At 34.9% G+C, this 12,014-nt stretch overlaps 1 protein-coding gene across 2 annotated transcripts in view; it reads right to left on the reverse strand.

The window, feature by feature from the left end:
• Window positions 1-12,014, reverse strand: part of vps53.L (VPS53 GARP complex subunit L homeolog) — a 91,233-nt gene that overhangs the window by 75,784 nt on the left and 3,435 nt on the right. Inside the window, exons 2-4 of one of the 2 annotated variants that reach the window (XM_018246912.2) lie at window positions 11,663-11,743; window positions 10,088-10,137; window positions 9,551-9,617 (exon numbers count right to left, since the gene is read on the reverse strand). In XM_018246912.2, coding sequence (XP_018102401.1) covers window positions 9,551-9,617; window positions 10,088-10,137; window positions 11,663-11,743 — 198 coding nt within the window. Of the gene's footprint in view, window positions 1-9,550; window positions 9,618-10,087; window positions 10,138-11,662; window positions 11,744-12,014 lie in introns of those variants that run through there. The other variant, XM_041582245.1, reaches the window with a different exon arrangement.

Here is a 12,014-nt window from a genome sequence, read left to right on the forward strand (position 1 = left end):
CTTACTGCAAATAACCTTTTTTGCCACCTTTTTGGACACCATGAGGTCAGAGGCTGCTTGCAGTGCTACTAAAGCCATTAATGTAAAGCATGTAACACCACTCCTATGTAATAGCTAACAAAAAGTTAAGTGCCCATAGCTAATTACATAAGGATGAGGTTAATGAACGTATCTACCTTAAAAAAAGGGCGTGTGAGCATTCTGCTTTGATTTCTGCAAAAATAGCAAACAAAGATTTCTGCAAAAATAGCCAACAGAAATATGGGATCGAGAACAGCAGTTAGAAAGGTTGTAGTAGATAGTCTTGTAAAGTCTAACTTCTAGTTGCAGTTTACAAACAGTTGTAACAGGCTACATATGAATTTGGCATGACTACATGTGGGTGACTGAAGGTGGTATGTGATATGGTGTAAGTGCAAAAACTTTTTTTTTTTTAATTTAAAAACTCAAACATCAAGAAAATCCTGTGTTTCTTTATTCTAGTTCATACTTTCAGTTTTGAAAAAAGAAAAAATTGTTTAATTTAATTCAGTACTATATGGTATTTCATATTAGAATGAAGAATAAAAAACCTTACAAACACAAAAAAAAAGTCTCTTTTGCAAATCCTAAATTTCTTTTCGTCAATAGAATCACATTTATAAGTATTTTGTATACAAAAGAGACTGAATGTGGCAGTAAAACGCAGCTGCAGTTCTAGGACTGAAAAAAAAAAGAAGTAAAAATATATAAGCTAAAAGACATAACACTTCAGTCTACTGACAGCTTCTGAAAACTGTGGAAAATGTTCATGCTTCATGACACCTGAAACATCCTATGTGGAAAAAAAATAACTGGACCATGTGGCAGTTTAACCTTGAGTGGAGGAGATAGAAACGCACTAGAACAGTACTTTTAAATAGCATGGTATCCATACAAAGTCATGAGAATAAAATCAGTGGCCAGTCCTGCATTTTTTGGCATGGAGAGGCAATACCATGGGATAACCATGTTTGAAAACTTTGGCTGCCTGAAAATTATTTATTTTAATTAAACAGTACCAGTGGTGCTTACATTTTCAAAGATAAACAACAAGTTGTTTACAAAGAAACTCCCTGCAAGGAGGTGGGAGGAAGAGGAGTAAAGGACACAAAGATGGAGAAAGAAGAAAGTAGGATGCAGAGAAGAACAAACTATGGTAAGGCACACTGTACAGGTATAGGATCTATTATCTGGAATGCTTGGAGCCTGGGGTTAACCCAATAAATTGTTTTGACACCAAAATTGATGTATGAAGCTTATTTAGGATCAAGTACAGAGTACAGGTATAGAACCTATATCATTTTTACAAACTTTAATTACAGTATTTGATTAAAATGGAGTCAATTGGAAATGGCCTTCCCATAATGCGGATCTTTCTGGATAATGGATCCTATATCTGTACTGTATTATTACAGAAAAAAATGAAATCATTTTTAAAAATGTTAACAATTTTTTAAAATGGACCTTATAGGAAATGGCCTGTACCATATTTTCAGGAATTGCTGCCATCAACAAACAGGATTTAAATAAGCACACATCGGCACAGTCATATTTGCTTAGGGCAGTGTATTTCAGCTGGGTGAAAAGTACTTGTGACTTCATTGGGAATGCATGGAAGCAAAGGTGCATGGGTCTTTGGCCTGGTGAGCTTACACGTGCACATTTCCTATTCAAGTTGAAGGGAATCACAGAAGGCTCCCACAAGCACTTGCCAAACAGCTAATTGAAATAAAATTAAGAAGGAAAAAAGTGAAAGAAGCAACAAAAAACCGAACATATAGGAGGGGCGCACAGGCCAAACAATATATATTAGTATAATATAAGAATATAATACACAAAAGCCATGAATATCTTGTAAATTATATTGTTATAAACTGTGAGTTCTGATGTCATCAGTTATAAACGGTGAGTTCTGATGTAATTTCTGTCACATGACTCACTGAAACTTGTGTATTATAATAAATAAAGTACCCCAAGTTGCAAAATATGAGGATATTAGAAGTTAACTCGGAGTTCCATGACCTTTATAAAAACACTCGGCCTTCGGCCTCGTACCTTTATATGGTCATGGAACTCCTCGGTAATGTATAATATCCTTATATTTTACAAGAGGGGGTACTTTATTCAGTATATAATGTCCCAAAACTAAAGTCACTTCAGTATAACCCATTTCTTTGTGTTGCTCTGTCAAGCAGAAACTTATATGAACAAGATATTTGGGACATGGGTTGGCAAAATATCAAATTAATAAAAATGTTAAAGACTTTTCTTATATGCACACCACTCTCCAGCATTAGCATTAGAGCATGAGTGTTTACTAGTATCATAAAGCTTTGTTGAGATGCAGAGGACCACCGATGAGATCTTTGGCATGGGCAACCACTAGCCTGATTGTAAGAGTACCAAGATAAGAAATATACTCCAGTCACTATTCTCCAGAGGAATTGTATTGGGTTAGTAAATTTCATAACCACTGTCTGCTGAAATCTGGTAACTATTTTACACAATTTTAAATAGTGTTAACAAGAACATATTGACTCGGTTTCCAATCAGATTTAGTAAAATAAATAAACAAATAAAAATAACTTTGACAGCATTCCACGGGGTCTAATTAGGAATTAATTCACAAAAATGAAAATAAACTACGGCAAATTGTGCTCCGTTAAATACCTTTGGAATGTTTCCTGTTTCGGAAATGAGCTAGATGTGATAAATTAACATTTTCTGTAATCCATTATATTTACTAAATGAGAAAGTTAAATAAGAACAAAAAGATAGCCTCTCTCTCTCTCTGCTTCAGAAAGTGGAAAGCAGAATTTTCAGGGAAACTTGTTACGCCCTATGCAGGAATTTTCACACCCAGCCTGAACCATTTCCTTTCATAAAAGGGGTCATTATCGGGATCAGTTCTGAGGTTTGTTCACACCATTCTTAGCAGATATTGTACAGGAGATAAAAGACCTTTGATTTAATAAAAAGAAAAAGACTGACATGTTAACATGTTATATTCCCCCTAAAAAAAAGGTATTAAATACAATCTTCTGCATGCACTACATGGTTAGAGAATAACCAATGAATGGTGCAGGTGTGTTACTAACTTACTTATGCTTTAAAGAGAAACTATCACCCTAAACACTGTTTCCCTATCACAATGTTTTTAGCCTTTTAGATGATTACATTTGTCATAGCAAGTTGTTACAATTTTTAACACACTGTACACATTTTGTAGGTTTTAAGAAAAGTTTTTTAATCATGATACATGATTTTTTCTACAGAGATATTGTCACATGATACAAGTTTTTAGACACCTAAGGGGTGTGAGCAGATTTATTCACCAACCCACATGTGGATAGGTGTTACCTTTTACTCACTTATGTGTTTTACATATTGATATGCTGATTGGACAGTAGGGGCTATTAAGTGAATTGTCTCACTTCCTGTTTTCATCCTGACGACGGCTCTATGTGAGCCGAAATGCGTTGATGCACCATGCACGAATAAATACACTTTGAAATATATTTGATGGTCAATGCCGCGAGTGCTTTCTCTGGACTTCTATCGATTTATTGGTTAGCACCCGGCGAGAAACCTAATGAATGGTGAGTGCCGTTTGATCCCACACACACATATATATATATATATATATATATATATATATATATATATATATATATATATATATATATATATATATATATATATATATATATAAAAAAAAACAAGGGAAAGTTGTACTCACCACTAATTTTTAAAACCATTAGGCGGGGGTGCATTGAGGCTGTGACCACAAAATACATATAGTCAAATACAAGAGTCCTCTGCACTCAACCCATTATCAATATATTTAAGACAGAGACATTTTGTGCATACTGCTACTGAAAAATGCCTTACCCTTTAAACAAAACAGGGATTGTTTGTCCATATATTGCAATATATTTAAGCTGGCCAACTACGTCAAAGTCATCCCATATCTGGCCAGTCCTATGCTCAATTTTCATCTGATTCATTAAGAATTCTATATATATATATATATATATATATATATTTACAATGTAGATGAGTTTAACAGCTACAGTTTTTTTGTGGATTCACAAGCCACCTAGTGGCTGTCATTTGACAGCTTATAAGTGACAAAAACTTAATTTTCACTGACATATATTATAAGTGGCCAATTTATAAAAGGTCGAATTTTGAATTCATTTGAATTTTTTAAAATTTGAATACACTCACAATTCAACTGGGAGGTTATTTAAGAAAAAAATCCAATGTCTAATATTCAAATGAATGGTTCTTCAACTACACATGCTGAAATAGGAGTTGAGTCCTGAAAGAATACGACGCGGCAGAAGATGGCGCTCTGGAACTCCTTTGCGCTGCTCTGAATTTTAGAGTCAAGTTTTTTTAGGGCTTTTTTTTTAACTAATGCACAGTGCGGGGAGGGAGAGTGGGGCAACGCCAGGCAGTTAAGGAGCACTTTTTTTGGTACAGGGATTTTGTTCTCCTTTAAGCATTACTGTGCATACCTGGGTCATCATCTGTAGAAGGGAATTGGTGACCCTCTCTTCCGGAGGGATAAGCCATCCAGGAAGATCAGGTAGGAACACCTGATTTTTTTTTTAAACGTTTTTATTTATTTATTTATAATACACAAAAGCCATGAATATCCTGTAAATTATATCCTTATAAACGGTGAGTTCTGATGTCATCAGTTATAAACGGTGAGTAGTGATGTCATTTCTGTCACATGACTCATTGAAATTTGTGTATTATAATTAATAAAGTACCCCCAGTTGCAAAATATGAGGATATTATAAGTTACCTCGGAGTTCCATGACCTGTATAAAAACACTCGGCCTTTGGCCTCGTGTTTTTATATGGTCATGAAACTCCTCGGTAACTTATAATATCCTTATATTTTACAAGAGGGGGTACTTTATTCACTATATATTTCATAATAAAGCTTGTTTTCATTATGCAGTTTCGAATACAGTACGAATATTCAATACCGATTTTCAACAGTTTTCAACAATAATTTTCCAACAATATATAGTAACATTATATATTTACAGCTCAAAATTTAGTATATGACCCAATGTAGGATTTAATGGGTATATAGCCAATAGTCTATTTTTATTGATATAGATATATATATTGATGACTCCTGGGGGGGGGTGAAATCCAGCCTTTCTTGTTCGTGTATTCATGTGGTAGGAGCACATTTTAACAAATTAAATAATGTAAAGATGTATAGACATTTAGGTATTTACGTATAAAGGGATTTTTAAAGCATTAAGTTCTACCAATCAGCAAAAGGGCAGATCACCTTTAATTATTTAATACGACAAGATAAATGACCATTTTAGCTACTCTGCATACAATACACGCAGCATAGAGAACACTCTTGGCACTCTGGAAATGGCTGTATTCATTAACATCCCTCCAGGGGGCTCCCTTTTATAGCTACTGACCAGTCGATCACATATCCATATTGTCTACTTACTTTTGCACTACAAACCTCAACAAGCAATGGCAGGAGGACACTTTAATCACTCGAACGATTTTTATTTGATCGTAGGATTGCCAAATTTGGTGAAAAAAACTTCGAATTCGATGTTCGAATTCTAAGTTTTTTAATTTGAGGGCCGAATTTCCAAGTTTTTTGTACTTCGAAATTCGACCCTTGATAAATCTGCCCCTTAGAGGCGAGTTGGAGGTTTTCTCAATTTAAGAAAGACACAATGAAAAAATGCAGACGCAAGAAAAAAATTCAGCATTATCTGAAACCAGAATTTATTAAAGAGAAAAAAAACGAAAAGTCAACGGGAATATTCTCTTACAATTGAATTTATTTTTCCAGTTTATAAAAACTTTCAAGATTTTCAGCATCCTTGAAAATGAATGGAACAATGTATTTCCCACTGACGAGCAACTTTTTTCTTCGGAAAGCGCGTGAGGGAACATCGCATTTTTTTTTTTCACAAACTCGTATTTTAATAAATCTGACTCTAATTACTCATTGTAAAAAGAAGAAATATACAGATAAAAATATAGATGAAAGGAATGTACGCAGAGCAATGCAAATACATATATACAACACATGGAGTATCTCTATAATGAGAAAAGAAGAGACTGCTCCAAACACTGCTTGCATTATTATTGTGCTTTTGGTGCAGACACAGCAATCATTCTGAATTAATCATCAGCCTGCTCTTGTTTGCTCATCACTCACTAAACCAAAAATCCATTTACTTGAACTGTAAACACAGTAAAGGTTAAAAGGGCTCTAAAACACCCATGATTATTTCCTATGTTTACAGCAGTGGTTCAAAGGGTCAATTATGGCTACCATACCAACACAATAGGAAAGGAATGGAGGGAGCAACATTTGATAAAGGGCCTGTGTGACCAATAACTGAAACCAGTGCTGCAGTCTAAAACATTTTTAAGGCCACAAAATTGATGAGCATAATCAGACTTAATAGGAGATCTCAAGTGAAAGTAGATATTTATTAAAAAAAAAAGGCAACTGTGAACTGGACCCATGTATAACCTACATGCTTTCAAAAGAATACATAATTAAAGGGGAAATCAGGCTTCCAAAACAAAATTTGACAAAGAGGTCCACATAACAGAGACACCCCTAATATACCCATCGCAGTTACCTGTTTCTTCAAAAAGTATGAATAAATGCCATTTTCTATGCTGAAATCCAGCTGTTTAACAGTTCTTCTCTTTCTGCATCATTTGAAATCCTGGCAGGGAAGGAGGGACTAAACACTGATGTTGCAAATTGTAACAACTTCTCCACAGTTTACAGACAGCATGCAGGAACTACATAACTACATAACCCACAATGCATTGCAGTGTTATGTTCCAGTACTTATTGAAATCACGTGTGCAGGGAATTGGAGGGTTTGGAGGATGAAGGCTGAAGGCAGATGGCTGTTGATACAAAGTAACAGTACTCAGCCAACTCAGCAAAGTAGTCAGACAGATCAGCAGGAGAGCAGGGGGCTAGGCTTAGGGAACTGTTCCAAACCATGAAAAGTCTGCATATGTTTTAATTGATGTATATAGCAAAGTTGCTTGAAATTGTGTTTACTTTTCAAAAGCTTAAGTTGTGTTTGTTTCGAATTCCTCTTTAACTAAGCCATTTAAATTGAATTCATACATGGTGGGGCTCGACGAAACGTAATCACGCAAAAAAAAAAAACTCCCCAATTAGCCACACACACACTAAGGCAAATTCGATTTTTTAATCTAGGGACTAGAATTCTGTTTGGTCTGGTAACCGTGCATACTGTAAATCAAGTTAAAGGCTGACGCCACACAGGGCTGAATCTCGGCCAGCAGAAAAACACAGTCTAATAATAATCCCCTAGGCTGGCATCAGCCTTCTTGTTTGCCTGCACCCAGAACCACTGTATCTGGCCAGGTGCAGGACCTCCCTTCCCCCAACAGAATTGCATGCTGGCACCTCCACACACAAACCAGGAAAGCATTTTGTGACCCTATCCAACAATGGAAGAAATATTTGGAATTGTATCACCAGTGCACAGTGTATGTAATAAAACTTCAAATTATTTAAACTCGGACAAATTTAAACAACCCGAAAACTCGAATTAAATTTGTTTAAACTCAATTTGAGTTTTTTCTCCGAAAAAAAGTCAAATGTCGGGAAGACTGGAAACTAATCCCTGGACCTCTCCCATTGACTTATACAGTAATTTGGCAGGTTTTAGGTGGCAAATAGTCGAATTTGAATTCTTAAAGAGTACGATAAATATCAAAAATCAGATTCAAATTTTTTTAAAAAACTCGAATCGAGTTTGGCCAATCCCCTAGTCAAATTTGACAGTTTTGACCATAAAAAATTCAAAAATGTGAATATTGTCTGTATATGCTGTCAAGGATTGAAATTGTTCAGTGCACCATTTATCCAGTATACCTGGCAGGCTGGTATAAGTCATCAAACTACATGCTAAGCCTATACAGTCCTCTAAATATAGCACAAGAGGCTTCTGCCTGCAGAATTTGGGTTTAATTGCACTGGTGGCCATATAAAATGTATCATGCAGGCAAAAGAACTTGGTTGTGGTAGCATCCCCGCAGGTAAATTTTTCCACAAAAACACAGTTTAGAAAATAGCCAGTTGCTTTGTAGATGAGGACAGAAGTTTTGAGGACTCTATAGTACAATTCTGAATAATTAGCATCCTTCATATGGATACAATATAATTATAGCTACATGTATATGTGTGGACTGAAATGTTACTTGATATCCATCAGCTGCAGGTACCCCACCAGAACTGTGGTCACAGTCTATAACCCAATAAGTATAAAGAGAATGAATTCCACATACAACTACAGCAGCTGCACAATGTACTCAAACTGCCATCCAGAATTCCATGAGTACACAGCCTTCAGATCCAGTCATTTCTTTTTTTTTCTGACAGCTGACCTTTGTGAATAAAAGCTCTGTTGACTGAAACCTATTAAAGAAAAAAACAATTGCTCGCCCCTTCTGTACCTTTCTGATCACCAGTTAAGAGGGATGAAAGGAAAGATTTATCCCTCGAAGACTTTCTGTCTGTGATGTTGGCAAAGTAAAACTTCAAAATGTTTGTGAATGTGCAGCGCAGACTTCTGTAAATTGACTTGCTAATGTCACATCTGACCTCCTACTCAAAGATGCAGAGAGTTGTTGACAAGCCATAATTGCTTATGTTCTTGAGCAGATTAATAAGCATTAGAAAGAAAGGCAAACATGAGAACTGCCACTGCCTATTACACATCACCTTTCATAATCTGGTTCTGGCTTTCTTTCTGTGCTTTTATAGCAACAAGATAAACTCATGTAACTGACAGAAGTCCTGAAGGGTAAGTAAAAAGTTGATGCTTTAGGGAAAATAATTTACGTGGTGCGCATTTTCACAAAATCTGTGTCTTCTTGTGGCCACAGTAACGTATAATGGAACAAAGAGTTTTAGGAAGCACCAGATAAAAGTCTCCTCCTTCTATTGCTGCCCAGATTTCCATTTACAACATTAGATTTGATTTGTGTAACAGGAAAAAGCACTATGGATTAGTAATACACTGTACCACAAAATGTGGTGACATGGAAGTGTCATGGAAGTGAGCAGTTTACAATCCCATTTACTCCAAGTGTGTGTTAAAACTGTGGCAACATTTATGGCAGTGCACCAAATACCCACATCCTGAAGTGTAACTATGAAACCTATATTGACAATACAAAGGTGAATACTATTTTGGAAAGTACTTTTGACATTAACAGAAAAAGGCAAAAAGTTACATTGCATATATTATTACCTTTTCCCTTTCTTTTCTCTCTGTAGGCAGCCTCTTAGCTATTTTTTTTTTTTATAATGAGCTTACCAAAAGCTTTGATCATGACAGTAATATTTTACTGTAATATTTGAAAACTATTTTGCAGTTACACTTTACTACACTGCTCTTATAAGCAGATAAGAAAATGACTTGCCATATTGACTTATTTCTAAATCACATACCTGTCTCCCATCTTGTCCAACATTAGTTTGTCCACGTACCACAGTTCTGATGTTGTCATCCAAGCGCCTGTGGCCAAAAAAAATTCTGATCAATTTTATATAAACAGACAACTAAAAGTAAACTCTTAAAGTGAGACACAAAATAAGTAGTAGACATATTTAACAAAAATCCTTATCCTTATGGTACATAGAGTTGATTAATACAATGGCTATATGGAGGGAAAAGATGAATTCAGCAGGCTGAAACCTTTAAACTGCATATACCATATTACAAGCATGTATCTTCCATTTTTGCAGGTAAGTTATGCAGCATTTGGACATTATATGCATATTTTTAGGGATGCATTGAGTCCTTTTATATGTTATATTAAAGTCACTAAAGAAAGTCTCCAACAAGGCGAGCACTATGACTGCCCACACACACGTAAAAGAAAATATCCACATTGCTCACTGTATGGCTCAAGTGTGTGCTGATGGTAGTTATTTGTATAATATCTGTAACACTTCATAAGAATAACTGTTTGACCTGGCACCTACCTTATTTTTAAACGAATTTTGCTAACAACTTCATCAATGTTTGACAAAGACTGCAAAAAAATAAGCACAGCAGTTTTGAAATAACTTTTAAAGATGAATACAATATAAAGGTCAGTGTTTTCTCATATAAACTAAACGATTATATTTATATCAAGAAAAACAGGCATAAACCTGTGATTGAAGTTATAAAAGCAATTAATGAACAAGGAGGTCTATTTATTAAGATTTATATGTTCAGTACAAATATTTTTCAGTCCATTTCTTGACTCTGGTGGTAACTACTTTTCTACACAGGAGAGGAAAAAGAATGTAATCTGAATGCAAACACTGTCATCTAGTGGAAGGTGAAGACACTGTTTGGGTCAGTTTTACATTGAAAATCTGTATCATAAAATAGATGCATGTGTAGTAAAACATTAATGTAATGTGCTAGATTATTAAATGTGGATTTTTTTCATATATTTATTTTAATACAGATGAATTTTGGCTGTTTAGATCAAGCTGGTATTTGGTTCTGCATTCAAATCTTTTGTGGAGGATTTGGTATTCAGCTAGATCCGATATTGGATGGATTAGATGCATCCCTACTACATGTAGAATGCTTACAGGAACATATAAAAGTACACAGACTTCCTTTCCAGGCATCTGCAGAATGTTGCTGCACAGGGATAATCCTACTTGCGTAAGGAAGATTACTTTGCAAGTGGTTTCTAAGATTTAAGACACTTTTAAAATTCACATTTTACTATATAATTATAAATTAATGGGGGGCTTTATAACCTCAATATAAAGTAGCAGAATCATATACCCGTACACCTGTATTTCAGGTACTACACTTACTATTTTGACTCAAGGGAAAGTTTTTTTAAGAACATAAGATAGTGGGTAGAGTGCTGTGCCAATAGAAAGGAATCTTCATAAACATCGACCTACCTTCAGCTTTTTACAATTCAAAATATGTATCTTCATTCATTGACCACATATACAAATGAAATCTAAATAAAAATTATGTCTATTGGTGGCTGACATCCTAGTGGTAGCTGGAAGTGCAAGATGCCCTTGCAAACTTAAACAGTTTTTCTTTTATTGAGAAATATGAAAGAAATTAAAATGCAGAGAGAAAAGAATTGTACAAAGAATTAAAGAACAAATGAATGTAGAAAACACAAAGGTGTAGGCTTGTTAGGCGTGATGTGCATTTGTTTGACATATTTGCAGGAATAGTAGGGATTACTGCAAAATTACTAGAAAAATAAGTGCTCAGAAAACCCAAGAGGCAAAGAAGCACCCCACCATAATAAAATTAATTTATAACGAATACTCTATCAATAGCAATTCTCATTTATTAAGATACACGTTCTTTTAAAAATATAACAAATGAAAGAACATAAATTATTCATGAAAAAAAACTAGGGAAACCATCAAGTAAATGATACCTAATAATATAAACCACTGTTACAGCCACGTGGTTTTATAGTTGCTATCTCCACTAATATTAAGCGAAGACTTTCAATGCTCCTTATAACAATATCATGCTTCAAAAGTGTGAAAATGCTAGAGGAGTATGTAGCTCACCTGTTCAGTTGGAAACAAAGTATTGATATATTCAACAGCGTTGAAATCCGCACTATCTAGTGGGTCCTGATTTGGAAATACCTGTACAAATATAAAAGCATGAATAATTGTTGCTTACTTTTATACTAGATGTATCATTATTTAGACAACAACTCTGTTTGCGATTTGCTTTACAGCTTATCACTCTCTCAACTTCATGTGTACAGTACATTATATAGGCATTTGCTATAGGGATCCAGTGACAGAAGGGACACTGATAAATTCCAGTTGAGAGACAGTCTAACTAATATGCTGGCTAGAATGTCAATCATTTGATCAGAAGAAATCAATCTGAAATTATAATTTGAACTAA

Source organism: Xenopus laevis, chromosome 2L (genome assembly GCF_017654675.1).
Source record: "Xenopus laevis strain J_2021 chromosome 2L, Xenopus_laevis_v10.1, whole genome shotgun sequence".
Taxonomy (NCBI): Eukaryota; Metazoa; Chordata; class Amphibia; order Anura; family Pipidae; genus Xenopus; species Xenopus laevis.